Here is a 17,908-nt window from a genome sequence, read left to right on the forward strand (position 1 = left end):
TCCAAAGGGGAAAATCTTTACTGGTTGCTGTTATATTGGATTAAGATTTTTACAGGACTGCAGCAATTCTCTTTATTTTTGTCAGGAGAAGGTAGGTAAATGTTAACTTGCAAAGCAAATTGTCCAAGAATACAAAGGATATGACAGAGCTATGACTTAAAAAGCTGTCCTTCCTGGCACTTCAGAACCAGTCGCTCTTCAGTTGTTAATGACCTCACTTAACAAGTTTATATCTTTTAATGAAAACTCTCTCAGGATTGTGATTTATACCAAGGACATAAATACGGTCCTGGGTAAATTCCAGTGGAACTGGCCATTTCTCCTGTGCATCCATTTCTGGAATGATACTTCACTAAGGGAATTAAAGGAGAGGATTAGTCCAATATAATTAAACCTTTCTGTACCCCCAGCTCCAAAATTATGCACCTTTACTTTAGGAATCTTTAACGGTAAAAGACAACTGCATTTTGGATGAATAAAATAGAGGAACTTTGTGTTTGCTGCTAAGTGTTCCATTTAATCCCACAGAAAAAAAATCTAGATCATCCATGTACTCTGACACTCCCTGGTGCTAGTAGCCATCCTGCTTGCATGCAGATTCCAAAATCTGAGGCTTTTAAGGACTGATTCAATTTAATTTACCTTGTTCTGACAGCTTCTTGTGTCCATGACTGCTATACAGAATGCCTGAATGGGCATGTAGTCAATCTTAGCTCCTAGAATGTATTTCTTTTTCAGAACTGATGAAACCAGTTTATCCAAATGCTGCTGTAAATTTTATTACAATGGAAAGCACAGTAAGTTTATCTCCAACTATAAAGCTTTTTCTTTGTTATGTACTGCAGCATTTTAGAGAGACAACTGAGCTATGGAAAGACTTCTGTCACATCTTGATAAGGAAAATCTTGGAAGGCTTTCAAAATAATAAAAAATGTTATAAAACTGTATTATGGTGTGCATGATAAATCACAAGCTATTTTTAACGTTGATACTTCCTGCTGAATTAACAAAAATTCTGAGATTAACACTAATTATAGTAATAAATCCCTGGGGGGAAAGGAAGTGTGGAGTATTACCCACCTGAGGATGACTAAAAGCATTTTCTGTCTGAAATGTTTTCTATTTAAAATATGTCTCTTTATACTTATTTTATTCCCTCCTTGGTGTTCACATACAATTCTATTTGCACTTTTGTTGCAAGAAAATCAGGGTGTTATGTGATTTGCAAACATTAATAACCATGCTATCAATAATAAGAAAAGACATAAAAAATGATAGGCTGGTAATCATCCTGAAAATACAGGGGCAGGGAAAGCTCTTTACTTATCTTGTACATTAAAAATCTGCATTATGAACATATTTCACTTAGATGTTCTCAAATGCCTTTGGCTCTAGGTTCTGATTCCTATGCTGCTGGGATGTGGGCTGTGACTATACTGTAATAGTAATAAATATGTACTGAAACTGCTGAGAATATTGTTACAGAGGTCTTTATATTGCAGTGAGGGAGGAATGGTAGATACAAAGGTTTGTAAATGATGGTGTGACTGAAAACATGGTAAATTTGTCCTGGAGATATGCAACTTACTTTCAATGAAAACTTTGCAAATTGAATTATCTTTGCAAAGCCTGGTATCTTACACCGAAGGCCACTGAGCCAGTGAAGACCCTCACTGGCTTAGAGTGATGTATGGCAGGATTAAATTGCTCAAAAACCTGGCTTTTTAAAAATAGTCAGACCACCAAATTTTTGTGTTTTACCTCTGTAATGGATGCAGGCATCTTCCATTTTTAGCCTGGGGAAACCTAATGGAGGACTTAAAGCTTTTCTGAAAACTTTAAAATTACTTTAACTGAAACATCAGGATCAACAGGGATCATAAGTTGTCAAAGTTAACAAACGTGCCACATTTCTAATTGTCCAGGGACCATTAAATGGACTTACTCTGAGACTTCTTGTTTCTAAAGTTATTTGAACTCCTAAAATAAACTTGGGTTTTGGTTGGTTGGTTTGGTTTTCCCCTGCTCAAATTTAGCATAACCATGACATACGTTCTGTGTAGCTTCTAGTTGAGAAAGGGTTCATTGATAGTGATGACTTAAATTGTATTCTGTTAAATGGCAGAGTTGGTAGATTCGGCAGTCAGTATTGGCTAGATTGGGGTTTGTCATGGGACAGGATCTTGCCTCTCCCTGCTGCTAACACCTATTAGGGAAAGGTTGTCCTCTAGGTCTCAAAGTGACTGCTTTTGTGTGAATTGCTGGGTTTTGAGGAATGGTGTCTTGGGTCCTGGGAGTTAGAAAGCTTTACTGGTAACCCTGTTGAGTGTCACTGTAATGGTAGGAGATGGAATTTATGCCTCTGGTTTCTGGGATACTAAAATAAAAATTATATTAAATAACAAACCTTGGCTCTCAGAAGTTAAATGCCAAGCTGATTACCTCTGCAGTCTTAATTTGGTTAAATTATTTCCTAAACATTATGCAGAGCTCTAAATAACATGATTGGGTTTTGTTCTAATGCTCCTGACTTGTTTACATGCAGAGGTTGGCCAGATGGCAAGCAAAGAGCAGACATTTAATATTCTGTTTGCTCCTCCTTGCCCAAGTGTGGCCCTATGCCACAAGTTGCTTCATGACGGTGAAAGCATTTCCTGAACACAGGATGCCCAATTTCCTAATGGATGCTCTTATGCTATTCACTGTAATATGACAAATCCACATTAAAAATTATTACTATTTCATAGGAGAGACAGTCACAGGAAAAAAATGGTTAGTGTCTATTAATGCTGCTGTCCATTATAGGTGCCTAAGATCTCATTTTTCAGAGTACTTGGCATTATGTATCAATTAATGTGCTCAATATATAACTCCTATTACCTTCAACTGTAGCTGCAAGTACCAAAAGCATCAGTGAATAAGCCCTTATAGTTTCAAATTGGGAGCCTAGAAAATGAGGGAAAGTAATACTAGTGCCTCGTTATTAATTCAGAGAGCTCTGCAGAGGTTTTATGCTGGAGACAAGTTCAGAATCTACCTCTTCACAGCTGCTGTCTTTCAATGATTTAAATCAGACTACTTCTGCAGTTTTTCCTTAAAACCATTTCTCATTTGCTATATAATTTTTTCCAGTAAGTGAAGCAGTGATCCTGTAGGAAACAGTGTATTCATGTAATGCTGATTCACTCTCATCCTTTATAAGTTCCACCTTTTGAACTAGAAGTGGAAAGACAAATAAAAATAAAATAAAATAAAAAAAAGGTAAAAAATCCAAACCCACCCACAACCCGGAAACTTCCTTTGGGGAAAGAATTGTGTGATCATGTCACTTAAAAATTCAGAGAGCTGTATTCCCAGGCTGAATTCCTGTATTTCTTTCTTGTGTTCAATTCTAAATATTTAATTGCATGTTTTTGAATAATATAATTTGTGTGTGAAGCAATTCTTGTGTTTGGAACCCAAATCCTTAAAGTCAGGGTCTCTGGTTGTTCCAATGAGGCAATATCCAAAAGTTTGCCAACTCATTAAGGACCTTAAATCCTTGTATAACTACAGCTTTTTATCTTCTAGCTGAGTATTACACAGCAGTGCAGAAAACTCAGAGGCAAACTCGTCAGCTATAAACTTGTAGCATTGTGGTTTAATTAAAAGCATTACACGGGATGTATTTTGTTAAAAATCCCGTATGAGAGCTATCAGTGTTTTGGAAGACCTGCTCAGGAAAAAGGCAAAACTATATGTTTATAGTTTGATATGGATATGGATTCTTCAAAGTACAGCAAAGTTTTTGCTGCTGGCACTTTGCATGGGTCAAGGTAGCTTAGCTTTAATAAGGTAGATATTTTCTTCTCTTTAGATCCAGTGGAGCAAAGTCTGTTGCCATTAGGACACAGCATAATAGCTGGTTAGTGCCTCTAAAGGCTTCAAGAAGACTATGAATTTAATAGAGGAGTAGGGTATCAGTTTATTTGGATTCAGAGGAGTAAAACTCATGATTCAGGATCTGAAAGCAGCTTTTAGTTTTTCTGTTTCTCAAACTGTGGCTAAGTAAGACTTTAAATATGCCAAGAAGGGAATTTCATTGAGAGAATTTTAATGGATTTCAGTATGATAGTTTGATTCGTTTTATAACTCAGGAATCGAGTGCAAAATGAAGTTTAATAAGCATGTGGATTCTAGTAACTTTCTATCTCTGTAAATATCTCTATATTTTACCTTTGTCGACAAGAAAACATTGCTTAGTTTTCTGGTATATAAACCACTTTTTTTTTTATTGCATGTCTAAATATTGAGGCCGTAATTGAACGAAATAGTGTTTCAGATTTTTGTCTTGGATATATTTTATTCCTAAAATTGTTATCATGTTACATACCCATTCACAGCACGCTAAAATAATGCCAACTCGTAATGCTCAGTGAAACAAGACCACAAGTTACGCTTTGTGTTAGTTTATATCCTGTGCATGCTGTTAGCCTTAGCAGAGATAGTGCAGTTTATAAATTGTTGCAGAATATGACCTGTTTCTGATTACATCTGTCTGTTCTCTTGAAAGCCTGTGACTACAAGGAATTCTAAACCCTGATACTGAGATTAGAAAAAAGTCCTTTGTTTTTGGCTTTCTGTTGTGCTGGTTTTAATTAAAAATAGAAAGTTCTGGACAAATCTGCCCTCAGGATCATATTTTTCTGGACCCCAGCCATATTCAGAACTCTGTCCTGGACTCCTATCCTGTCTGCCGTGCTGCTCCCTGTGTCTCCTCAGATGATGCGGGATACAGAATCTGTTGTCCCTGGTGGCGCATGGCACCTGCCTCTGGCTTTCTGTTTATGGCAGAGCAGACTGTTGAGCAGTGGCTGCTGCTGTCCCTGCTCGGAGATTTGTTGCTGTCAGCCAGAGTAAGGGAAGACCTCCAAGAACCCTCAGAAGATTCTGACAGTCATCACAGTGTCTACGTAGTGCCTCTTAAAAGGATAGTGTCTGGGACTCTAGATAGGCAAGGTGAGTGCCAGGAGTCGTCCTTCCCTTATTTTCCAGCTTGTGAAGTAGATACGGGTTCCTGTTTTCCACAGTCTCGGCTTTCCCTATCAAAAATAGGATTCTCAAATTCCCATTTAGCTCCCAGCATGGAGGCAGGTTTATTTATTTTTTTCCTGGAGGGAAATTCTTTTTTCAAGACCAAGATACAGCATTTTGCCTCAGAGTTTTGTAATGATATGATGTGTAGCAGGCTGCTGTTGAGCGAGGTGGCTCAGATTTGGCAGTGCTGGGGCTGAGCTCCTTTGGGTATCTCACATGAGAGTGGTCAAAAACTTCCTGCACTTCTTTCCCTTCCTAACCCAAAATTAATTCATTCCTTTATTAAATAAATCTGTCTTTACTGCTGTGCCTTTAAGGTTTTCCTTTCAAGTGAAAAGAAACATTAGATAAAGTCTCAGGAAGGGATAGGGATTGGGTTTTCAGTGTGTTGTTTATTTTTTTCCTTTTCCAAAGGATAGGCAGTTTGGATAGCTACAGAGCTTAGCCCATAACAGCAGTGGATCTTTGGAGGAAGTATGAGGGGACACTCTCTCCTACAGTTCAGGAGAAGGTATTCTTCTAAGTTGAAATGCTGGATTTAAATTTTCTGTTCCAATTTAAGAGCCTTCAATACTGTGATTGAAGTTGTTGCTGGTTCCTTTTACTAAGCTCCTTTTATGTGAACAGCTGTATTCTCCAAGATAAAATCTCATTAGAGGGCAAACTGACACGGATGTCTCCAAGTGTGAAATAAAGTTAAAGTTTTTGTGATGTTAGAATTAGATGTTATAAAAATAGCAGGAGTGTGAGGCATTGATAATGGGAACAAAAAAGGTAAAAAGTGAATAGTGGAAAAACCAAATATGCCCTTGGCTGAAGAACTTGCAAGCAATGCCTGTCAGCCAGCCATATTTTCTGATCAGCAACATTATCTTTAAATGACAGTGCATTTTCAAGCACATCATTTAGCTTTTGAATGCCCTTCAGAATATTACTGGTGGGTTTTCTTTTCCTGGAGACTTCCTAGTTATATATTTCTCTATCTTACTATTTTTATTCAGGCAAAACAGCTGGTGGCACAAAGCGAACACAACACTCTTCAGAGTTGCTTAGGCTGTTTTAACTGGAGGAGAGCTGCTTGGGCAGATGGACAGTGCTCTTCTCTGAGCACTTCTTTTTGCTGCATTTTAAATTCAATTTGTTCTGTTAAAACAAACTTGCAAATAAGAGATATGACATACACTTATTTCATTAATACTAAATAGAGCAGTCTATTGTTTAGTGTAAATTATCGCTATTTAATAAGCAACTTCAAAGCCAGAAACTTGACGTTCTTGGAGTTGGAATAAAAATAAAATGACAACGTTCTGAAAAGATTACTGATTTGTAGGGTTTGTTGTGTTCTGCTTCCAGGAACTTCTACAGACCTTTGAGTTTTAATATTTGTATATTCATGCATTTAAAAACAGTGTTTTGTATTTTCTTTTGAATCATAATAATGTGTGCTTTATCTAAAAGCTATATACTACAGATATACAATAGACTATATCCTTTATTATTCTACAGACACTAACTAGCATTTACCTTATTCAAAGATTTGTCTTGTGACAGAGAATAAATGGAAATTTTTTTTCCTAAACTGGCCTGGCCAAAACTTGTGTATTTCTTTTCTTTTAAAAGCATGTTTAATTGAAAGAGAGTTGGGAGGCAAGGATTTGAGTGTGTTTGTATGTGTGTAAGGAGCCAGGGGGAACTCAAGAACATGAAAGGTCTGGAAGGGCTCTGTGGCTGTGCTGAATTGTTACCATGACACTGAATAATAGTGAGGTGATGAGCTGAATTTCTAATAGCATTAATGGTGCTGAGCAGCCCATGTCTCCTGCCAGAAGAACATGCAGAAGTAGAGAAGTAGTTCACAACTAAGCTTTCCTCTCTTTTTTTTTTCTTCAAATGTGGCATGATGTGCACTGATGTATTGTGCTGAGCAAGAAGCTGGGTAGGGCAATATACTTCCAGTTGGGAAGTATATGCCCTTTCAGTAATGTGTATCTGGCATGCTTGTTTGAAGCTCTAAGGATTTTCTGAAAAGTAAATATAGGATTTGGGCTGTATCAACTCCCATGTGTTCTCCTCAGCTTCTGGACTTCAGACAAAGTGAAGCAGGAGCTCACCTCTTTTTTTTCTTACCTGAAAAGTCAGGCTCATGAAAAGGTTTAAACTAAAATTACATTTAGCATTTGGATAACCTGATAAGATTTCCTGTTCAAATCATATGCTGCTTTCTACCATCTCGTCTTCTACCTCTGTCATGCCACTGGGCTGCTGATTAACTTAGGTTGCTTACCTCTAAAGGTAAGTTACACGAGGTAAGGAAAAATTGATACTGATGATTGGGAAGAAGAGATAACAATAGAGCAGATCTCTTACTCCACCACTGACTCAGGTTGCCCATGAAGGGTGAGAAGTGCTGTGTTGTCGTGCCTGTCTGATACAAACTTGTTGAGGCAGCAAGTGTTTAAATAGTTTCCTCCTTTTGGGTGCATTTTCACTAGATGAGCCACTGTCTGATTTCAACAGTTAGTGAGAAGATGATAGTTCTCAGAGTTTCTCTAAGCATTCACTTTTAAAATAGAGAGAATGGTTTTAACAGAGTAACAATGTTTAAATCTGTTACCTACTTGTGAGGGTTTGGCTTTGAAGCTCTTACAAGAGGTAACATCAGCTGTATGATGTCCCTTCACCTAGCAAACCAATCCGGCAGTACTCATGGCACAGGCTGGCCCTGCAGAACTTGCTCTGTTGGAAGTACAGAGAAACTCTTACTTGAATGCTGGTATTGTGTAGCTGTATTAACCTTGGCAAATGGAGGTTTAATCAGCCTTCCCCACAAAGGATTGATTTATTATGACAGAATTAGCTTTTAAGACCTAGAATTGCAAAGAGTTGCTGCCCAAACAACCATATTTTCCCTAAGATTGCTCCCCCATACAAATGTATTGGAAAGGTTTGAACAAGATGGTAAATATGCAAGGTGTTTGTCCCCAGAACTAGCAGTAACATCTTAGTGTTATAATGACTCAGACTTGAAAGGAAGTTTCATGCTCCCTCTGACATCCCTAGCAGGCAACAACAACCATGTTAAATTTGTACAGAAAGTTGTAGGTGTGACTGAAATTTGTGTGAGCTATGTTTGACCTAAAGCTGATTTCAAGAGCATTTAAAGTTCAAGTAAAACACTTCATGAGGCTCATGGAAAAGATGAGTTGACAGAGTTTGTTTGCTTTTTCTGTTTGGTGGATGCATTTCCCCATGTAGTTTCTCTGAGGTAAAATTAGGTAAGCCTAAAACTGGGGTTTCTGCTGCTTTTTGTGGTGATCTCAGCTGGAGTCACACCTTCCGTTCTTGTCCTCAGGCGCAAATAAAGTGGAAGCTCTCGCCGTTCCTTACAGAAAAGTGCGTATTTTTCTAAAAGGCATGCATTTAGGTTTTCTCTACATTAAATTGTGGAAGAGAAAATTCAAGTTTTGCCTGCATTTGCAGGGAACAAACACAAGAGTTTCCTATGGCTTGTGCTTACAAGCACCAGCAGAGCATTTTCTGAAACGCTAGCTGCTGCTGCTGCAAGGGTCCCTGCTAGCTGGGAATGGCCAATAGGAGCTATGGCACCCTCTGCATGTGGTGAGCCACTCATGGACACTTGGAGCACTTTTAGTATTCCAGGAAATCCATTTGACTGTATTTCTAAGTTTTATAGAGGGGCTGTAGCTGCCTGTTGGACAATCTAAGAAATTATGTTTGTTATGCCATTAAAAAGGTGTCCTAGTGACATCCCAGCAGGCTGCTGGATATGAGGTGGTTGGATTGTGGTGAGTCACAGGGCAGGAGGGAAGGAAGGGTGGCTGTTGCTGAAGTGAAGTAATGATGTAATATCTTTAAGTTTAATGTCCATTTACAGAAAGTCTAAAAGTAAAAGGTCAACATACTTTGTCTGATGTGGTGTTTGGAATCAAAGTCTGTCAGAGAAATACTTAAGACACCTACCCATATCTCTGTATTTCCTCAAGGAATATCATTCACTGGAAATCCCTCAATGCTTTGGACATATTGAAATGGTTGAACTTTTCAGGACTATATCCAAGTCTCTTTCCTTTTGCCCTTTCCAGAGTTGATAAAGGTGGGAGCTTGGAAGGGGATGGAGTATCTTTCATTTGTCTCAGATGGAAATGTTTCCTAAGCCCATTACACAGAGGGAAGGAATAGTTTCAGTCCCAGAAAAACTGGATTCTTCACTGCTGGAGAGAAAAATAGGCGTTTTTTTTTTTAATTGGAAACAAAATAGAAAAAGTGTATCTTATTAAGAACCAGAGGTTTGGTGCATAATTCCTTATGAATAACTACTCTTTAGAGAGGCACAAACTGTAATCCAGAATGAGTTAACACTGATTGGTGGTAGCTTCTAGCAGAAAAAGACCAATGGTCCCTTTCTCACAAGCTTCTTCCACTGATTCATTGTTTAAATATTTCCTTTTGTTACACAACTCTTAGTTAGAAATTTAAATTTCTTTTTATTAGTCTCCCCAGCAATACTACAATTTTCATCTGGAGCAAATTTCAGTTGAGCAAAGAGGTGGATTTACAGTGGTGAGAGTTGCTGAGGAGTTTGCAGGACCCATGTAAAATGGTGGTGCAAAGGCCAAAGACAAATTGGCATCTCCTTTGGAAGGGCATGGTAAGGCAGCCAGGGAGTGTGGCCTGGAGAAAACCTCCCCAGCCCCTTTCTGTTTTTTTTTTCTTGGGGAGGATTTGCCCCTGCATGGAAATGAGGACAGCTAGTTCCTTCAGTTTCAACCTACTTACTGTCTTGAGAGAATGCACCTGAATAGTAGAGGCTTGCCAGACAGGGAATAGAATTGGCTATTACAGGTGCAGCTCAGTGCTAACACCTTCTGTATGCCACATATTAAGGAGCTCTGTGGTGAGCAGTTTCATAACATTAACTGGAGTGTATTGGCTGCATGTAAACAGGTACCCTGAGTCACTGCAGAGAGGATGAAGACATCCGCTACAAGGAATTTATTAAGGGAGAGGGAGATGGTGTGTGTTAAAGCAGCAGGAGTGAAGCAATGTAGCACACAAGGAATACAGGGAAGGTGCCAAGTACAGAAAATGCAGAGGGTTCCAAGATGTAGTAATGAGAAGTACTGGGAAAACAAAAAAGGGGGAGAAAGAGACTGCAGGAGAAGTGACAAACATGAAGTAAAACCTCCGTATTTGTTTGTATATATATAGTGTATATTCATACAGTACGTAGTATGTAAGGTAAGGATTTGAATTTGATGAGATAATGCAAAATGAACTATTTCTTCAACAGCTGTATGTATTAATCTGCAGTTAATCCCACAACAGTGTAGAAAAGTCCAAACATAGTTCAGAGAGCCTGTATCAGACTTGCACAAATAAAAATAATACCTGCCTCCTGAAAAGAAAAAAACCCTCAAAACCCAAGCAAAACCAAACCCCACAACACAAAAAATACCCACACCAACCCACACTTTCCATTCCCTGTGATGTATGCCAGCCCTTTACACAAAAAGGTACATGCAGCACAGCACAGGCACCTCTGGTGGGATACTTGTGTTTGTTGCTGATAACGATCCCCTCTCATAGGGAAGCCATCTGTGCAATGAAAAGTGCTGAACTATAACAAGCAGCGTTAGGATCTTTTCAGAGCCCAAATGATTGATTAGAATTTGGACTTTCCTGACCGAGTGGAAGCAGCTGTCTCCTGAGAACATGTAGAGGGGCACAGGGATTAATTATAAGCATGCGGCTTGATTTCCAGCTGTTGCAAAACATCTGCATGCTATAGATTGCCATTTGTACGTATAGTATTGTGCGAGAGCGTCCTGGAGCTTACGAAAATACATGCTGGAGCCATGAATCAAACTCGGTCATGTGACGGAGGGGAGGTACTGGGCTGGCTCCCAGCCAGTGGTAGGAGCTGATGGGTGGAACGAACGGAGCATAAAAAGACTAATATGACTAACGGATCCTGGATGCGTGGTACCCTTATTTGGATCTACAGGAATGTAGGCTCTAGCAGTTCTGCAGCTCTACCAGCCTTTTTCCTGACACTGGAACTGCTGCTCACAAAGTAGAATCCTGCTGCTCTGTGGCAGGAAGGATAGAGAAAGAACATGGCCTGCATTTTGAAGGTAAATCTCTATCTGTTGCTTGAATGCATTGTTAGAGAGCCCCTTGCTGCTCAGAGGCATGGATTCGGTATGGTCCTATTGCATCTTCCTTGTCTTTCTGAATACTGGCTTTGTTTTTCAAATGAATATGGAGAGATTCTGCAACGTACAGCTGTGCTCTGCTTCCCTCTGCCATTCTTCTCCTCTTTCCCTGCATTGTCAGAACTGCAAGCTAGTGGGAAGGGAAGTGTGTACCGAATAATAGGAGGGGGGGTGGTGAGGGGCTCTGGTTTGTCTCAGCTGACTTTGAGCTGAATTCCTTCAGGATCAATAGCATTCGGGCAACAGACTTCCTAGTACAAAGGAAAGAACTGGAGGAAGCTATTCTGTTTTTCACTGACTGTGCAGCATTTACTGCTTTTAGAGCAAAGGTTGCAGATGTATACAGCTGTCCCAGTTGCTCCCTAAGCACACACTCCCCTGCTGAATTTACCTAAGATCCACAAGCTCCACACAATTATACTTCATATTTAACCGCGTTTACTAATTAAATGACCTATTTTGTGGAAGGGTTTTCTCCTTCATATCAGCAAATATAAGCATAAACTTACCATGTGATCGTATGCTTTCTCCAGCCTGCTTTCCTCACAGAGATAAAAGTATTTGCAACCAGCATGTCATGGAGATGGAGGGAGCATCACTAGTACTAAGTATTGAATGAAAGGGGAGGAGGCGGAAGTGCAGTCAGTTGAGAACAAACAGCGTTTGTTTCCTTGCAGTGCTGTCACTTGCAGGGAGTCACTCTCCTGTGCCTGGCTTGTTGAAAGTGGTTTGTTTTGGATTCCTTTGTTATGTGCCTTGCTTCCTACAGTGTATATTTTGGATATATTTTTGCTCTGTTTCTTTTAGTAAATAAAACTGATCTGTGAAACTTTTGGTATTTTCAGTCTGATCTTCTAACAAAGGATTGATTATCCCAAACTTTGGGATGGCTTCTTGTAGCAGTCACCTTCAGCATATCAGCAAAATTGGTATATAATAATAATAAATAAAAAGCTTCTGCAGAGCTTCAAAGCAGTACCCAAATAATAAACATTCCTGCGTCTCCTTGGACCGAATTCTTACCACTTCTTTTATGGCATTCAACTTTAAAAAAAACTTCTTATTTTACTACACTGCATTCCCCTTTCATTCATTCTCTACTCCTGGGTCTCTGGTACATGGGTGATTTTGAGTTTTATTCTGTGAGCATGTAGGTTGTGGCAGTTAATAAGGATGGCAAAAACTGCTCTGAACTAGCAGGTTCTGCTTGGAGATAGATAGTAACAAACTCCTTTGAGCAGACAGCACTGACATGACTGTGTTGTATTAAGCTTTGGCTTGAGGTGAGGAGATATGAGCTCCATGAATGGAGCCTGGTTTCATAAAGATAAGCATGTGCACTCCTGTTTAAATACTCTCTGAATGACTTAGCTTGGACCTGCACATGATTCAGAAGACAGAATTTCTTTATATTTTTCTAACCATGTGGAGAAATCACATGCAAAATCATCCCTCTGGCCCTAACAGTTAAATAAGAATATCCTTTTACAAAAAAATCCTCTGCACAGTCTGGTGAGACAGCCTGCCATAAGCAGGACTTCTGAAGGGCTTGCCTTTTAGACTTTGCGTTATAACACAATAAATACCTTCCCTTTGCCCAGGCCTGGAGCTCTGTTTGGTTGTGGTTCTGATGATTAAATTAATAGATAAATTGGTAGTCCATGACAGACAGCCCTCTGAGAGCTTAATTCTTAATCTTGTTAATACAAGCAGGTGCAAGGATGAAAAGTGAAACAGCTATGTGAAGATTAGTTTTGCCATAAGACAGGCTGGACTTTCTCAGACAGACATCCCATAGGGGTAATTTAAATGTCTAGATAGGGATACTCAACAGCACTTAAGTTTTAATATAACGCCTACAGGTACTCCTCAAGCTTTTACCATAACAAGGAAATTCAGAATAATATGTATATTTTTATGTGACACCAGGCTAATTCCTTCCTGAAAATACAAACCTGTTAGCTTCAGCCCCCACATTTCTGAAGGTTTGTCCTGACTTTCTCATTATTCAGTCACTGGCCTGTGTTACAAACATTAAAAATATAATAATAATAAAAAATATCTGTGCTAGAGGTATAGATTTTAAATAAGTGATGGTAGAGTGGATTGAAAGCCAGAACACCTGTGTATCCTTACCCCTTCAGCCCTGAGTGCCTCTGTGGCCCTGCTTTGTGCCTTTCCCTGCCCCTGTTGGATATTTGAGTTCTGTACGTGTGAGAGTTTAATATAAATAAGATTGGAGAGAGATGTCTGTAAAGTGCAAAGAACAGAAGTGGCTATTAATAATTAGCTGGAGTTACTTACAACAGTTGAGAGCATATTAAAAAAGGTGTGTAACCTTTAGATACCAAGATCTGCTTTTACTGTGGCTGCTGCACGAAATAATCTCTGTGTGTAACCCTTGTAGAAATGCTTGGGAAGGTGATTCACACTAGGGCACGTGCTGTCTCTGTGGTGGTGTGCACTCTCCCCAGGTACGATTGGTAGGGCTGGTACTGAGCAGGGCTCTGAAGGCTTTGTCTCACAGTAAGTAGCGAGACCTCATTAAAACTCTTGAAATGCTCTTTTGAGAATGAAACCTCTCTTCTGCTGATGAAATGCAGAGAAAGAGGCAAGTTCTGAGATGCAGGATGTGTTTTTATTTTTTTCATCATGTCTTTAAAAATTGTGGCAAAGGATCTGAGTGAAGTGTAGGCATTTCTTGGAAGCAAACAGTTGATCATATGCCTGTTACTATGGTAGCTACATGCCACCTTGCTGATTACTAGATTAATAGTGATTGTTATTTAGGTCGTCACTATTGACTTTAAAGATGCTGAACTCCTCAACTTCTACTGTACGAGCTGCTGACCTTTTAAAATGATGACAAATGTTACTCAATAAATTATTTCAAGGAAATTCTACTTTTGGCATAATGGAAAAATGATGCTTCAATTTACCTGTTGTCCTACAGTGGATGTAACGTGAATGATAATGATACTCTGTACAACGTTGATACACCTCACCAAGATATTTTAAAGCAAACAAAACAGGTAACAGTTCACACATGTTGCACTTTGCAGGGGATTATTCCTTCCCCTGTTTACAAACTCCTCTTTTTAAATGGAGGTTTTTGAAAAAGATGATGGGGGTGGATTGTATCATCATCATAGTACAATTTTAACTGTGTAGGCTTAATGCGGTAGATTTAATAAAAGAAGTCCATGTGTGATGGGCCCATACAATAAGGACTAAGCATGAATTCTGGGAAAGGTTTCCTTCTGGTTTGTGTGCTTTGTATTCACTGTGAGGTAGCAAAAGGCACTTACTTCATGTGCCTATAGACAGGACATGACATTCGACCAGTAGAGATCACAAGTGAGTTGAAACCTTCAGTGAAATCATGTGGTCTAAATAATCTTCGGATAATGTGAGGTGATGTTCTTATTACCACAGCTGATTGCGAGCTCTCTTAGAGCAAACAGGTGGCCAACTAAAATTTGAAGTCTCTTTAACAGTTTCATTTTTTAATCTAATTCAAAGACTGAAAGAACTGTTTTGCAAAATGTAACTTGCAAGTTTCAACCAAACCAACCCCTTCAGCACATGCCTGTAGCAGTTTTCTGCAGGATGCTGTCGAAGTTGATCATACCTGTGTGTTCACCTGATTGTTTTGCATGTTTGGTTGCCAGGTTATCTCAGATGGTTTAATTAAATCCACAGGTTGCATTCCCCTTAGTTCACATGGTAAACTATTTTTGGCAGGAATTTTCTTTGAGAGCTTTCTCTGAGTGTTCAACGGCCTGTGTTTGACTGTGGTCTTCAGACGCTGCAGTAATACGGATACCGTTACTATCTACAGGCATATGCTCCATCTGCACTTTTCATAGCAAAGCTGATCTTGTTACATTAAGTTTTCCACCCTGGTGAGTAGCTGTTCAGAGGGAGGAGGCAGAAGGTTCTGTAAGGATGTGGTCCTGCTGTTTGTATGCTTGTCATTCTGGATATTTAGTAATTAATTTGATTTTTTTTAAACCTCTGTGCACATGATGGAGATTGTAGATATTTCCTCCCAAGTTTCTGTGTCATCAGAAGCACATTTCTTGTTTTACTTCTGCTCTCTTTTGCCTGATAGGCTTTGTATTTCACCATCATTTGATTCACTGCTAGGGATTTGAAGGATGCAGGGTCTTCCATCGAGATGACCTCTATATCCTGCTTGAATCGGCTCCAAGATAATTCACATACTGCCTTGACTGCTAAATTGTCTGCAGCAGTATTTATGCATGACATCCATCTGTTTTCCTGCGCTGAGAATTGTACTTGGATCCTGTTTGATTCTCATGCTGTGCTCTTTCCTCTGACATGACAAGAGCTGAAGAGACCTCAGGGAAAGGAACAAAGGTGACCTCCCCTGCTCATGGGAGGATGCCCATCTGTGGGTCATTTCCCAGCAAAGACTAAATTTGCTGCAGGTTTGCTGGAATATGAACTCTCTTCTCAGCCTGTCTTAACCTGATGATGATCAATAGGTTTGTGGGATGTGGTATTTCTGTTGTGACTAGAATCATCCCTAGGAATATGTGGTAATATCTCTAGGGACTGAAGGTGTAAAATACACACAGGTACCCTTTATGAGGTACACACAGATGAGTTGGAAAATAACAGGCAGATGCAACAAGGAGTTACAGAAAACAGAAGTAATCCTGAGATTACTGCCTCAGGAGCTCTGAGGCAGTAACCAGGTTTCTTGTTGGATCATTCTATCCTTATTTGCTATGGCTGATTTTTCCCCTGCTGCACCCCAGCAAAACTAGTAAAACTCCACAGTTAATTCTTTCTGATGCTCCTCCTACACTGGATAGTTCTGTTTTCAATGCATTTCTTAAAATTATTCTGATTCTAACTAAAATACTTTGTTGCTATTGCTGTGCATTATTTACCTCTCAGTTGCTCCAAAGTGAATGAAGCTGCATTCATCGGTCTGGCAATGTGCAGGGCTAGGATTTGCTCTATCATGGTTCACTGATGTTTAATTACTATCTAGGAATTTATGGAGTGTAGTACACAGAACTTTGTAATTTTTTTTTTATTATGTTGGCTACTTGAAAATTTAAATTTAAAGAAGTATAAAATAACTTTTCATTCACACAACAGTCTTAAACTAATTATACATTAAAGATAAAATATCTGCCCCTTCCCAAGCAGAAGGAGATGGCAGTCTAGTCAGTTTAATCCTACAAGAGGACTTGCTTTGGCTGAATGAATTTGATTTTGATGTCCATGTAGCTAAGCCAAGACAATCTCCAATGTAAGCATACTTTAGGTGGTTTAAAATTCATTAGAGGTGTAAAAACTAAAACCACAAAACCACCATGAAATTAGGAGCTGTCTTATGCTTAGAATTTTACATTTAAATAGTTAGGTAATACATCAGTAATGAGGGAAAGGTTTTGGTTTTGCAGATCATCTTTTAGCAATGAAAGGTGTCACCCAGATGTTTTAGGTTTTCCCCTGACCAGGGATACACAATTGCTGTGCCCATTATCACAGGTACGGAATCACCTATAAAAGGTAATCTCATAATTCAGCCTTTTTGGATTTACATGTGAGCTTCAGTGTTTTATGTCTCATTCTTTTTTCAGTTTTCTTTTTGATGTGTCATGAATGCCAGATAACTTGACGTGTCATAGGATGACATAAAACATCATAGGAAGCAGCAACCTCTTTGACGTAACGTACCAAACCCCTGGAGATGAAGGAGAGATGTGCTCTTTATTTCTTGTGAGATGTCAGCCAGAGGGAAGCATATTTTGTTTTGTGACAGTAGCTATAAACATTAGCTATTAATTTAAGGGGGCCTGAAATGCAGCTTAAAATATCCAATTTTTTAGCTATTTATTTAGTTTTTAGTCACCACTATCGCAACATCTCTGCAGTTAACCTGAAAAGGCAGAGCTTTCAGCATTTTCTCTGTTCCTTTGCCATGTTTCATTCCAGCAGTATCTGTGCACCTTCCAGCAGTGTACGTAGTACTGGACATGTTGATCTGTCCAGGATTTGTTCTTTCATCTTTTCCCAAGAAAGCAAATTCATGCAGCAGGTGGGACTTTTTTTAAGAGGGACTTTTTGTCTGTGGCTTGAAGGGAGGGGGAGATTTTGTGTATTTGTTGGGAAAGGTCAAAGGCTCACACACAGCATGGAATGGAAGGAGATTTTCTTTATCTTAATGGTGATTATTGGATGAATATAATTTCTGGACTAAGCTGTTCCCCAGAGTGGTTTTTACCGCAAAATAAAGAGCTGTTTTCTGCAAGAAAAATGGAATTGCTTGTAAATTTATTTTAGATTTTTAGTTTGACTTTCAGATATTAAAATTATTATTTATTCTGTGGTTGTCATCCATGACGCTTTCCCAGTACATTCTTCTGCCTACCAATTGCTCTACAACCATGTCTGATTCATAACATAGAATGTTAGAATTGCGCACGTACATAACAAAGAAGAGGCGGAGGTGTATTTTATCTTGCTAGTACCTGAGACTGATTTTAGGAGCCAGGAAGAATTGATCTTTGTGGAGATCTATGAGCAAGGTGGGTAAATGATGCTCTGTTTAT

The 17,908-nt window shown here is 39.1% G+C and overlaps 1 protein-coding gene across 2 annotated transcripts in view; it reads left to right on the forward strand.

Moving 5' to 3' along the window:
- The window catches only part of ST6GALNAC3 (ST6 N-acetylgalactosaminide alpha-2,6-sialyltransferase 3), a 251,042-nt gene that overhangs the window by 10,873 nt on the left and 222,261 nt on the right, over positions 1–17,908 (forward strand). The window contains exon 1 of one of the 2 annotated variants that reach the window (XM_057416776.1): positions 10,913–11,231. The exons of the other annotated variant lie outside the window; for it this stretch is intronic. Within the exon in view, the coding sequence (XP_057272759.1) occupies positions 11,214–11,231 (18 nt within the window). The 5' untranslated portion in view covers positions 10,913–11,213. Of the gene's footprint in view, positions 1–10,912; positions 11,232–17,908 lie in introns of those variants that run through there. 2 annotated transcript variants of the gene reach the window in all.

Source organism: Pezoporus wallicus, unplaced genomic scaffold, assembly GCF_028554395.1.
Source record: "Pezoporus wallicus isolate ANWC-B61680 ecotype Strahan unplaced genomic scaffold, APGP_CSIRO_Pwel_v1 contig_5908, whole genome shotgun sequence".
Lineage (NCBI taxonomy): Eukaryota > Metazoa > Chordata > Aves > Psittaciformes > Psittacidae > Pezoporus > Pezoporus wallicus.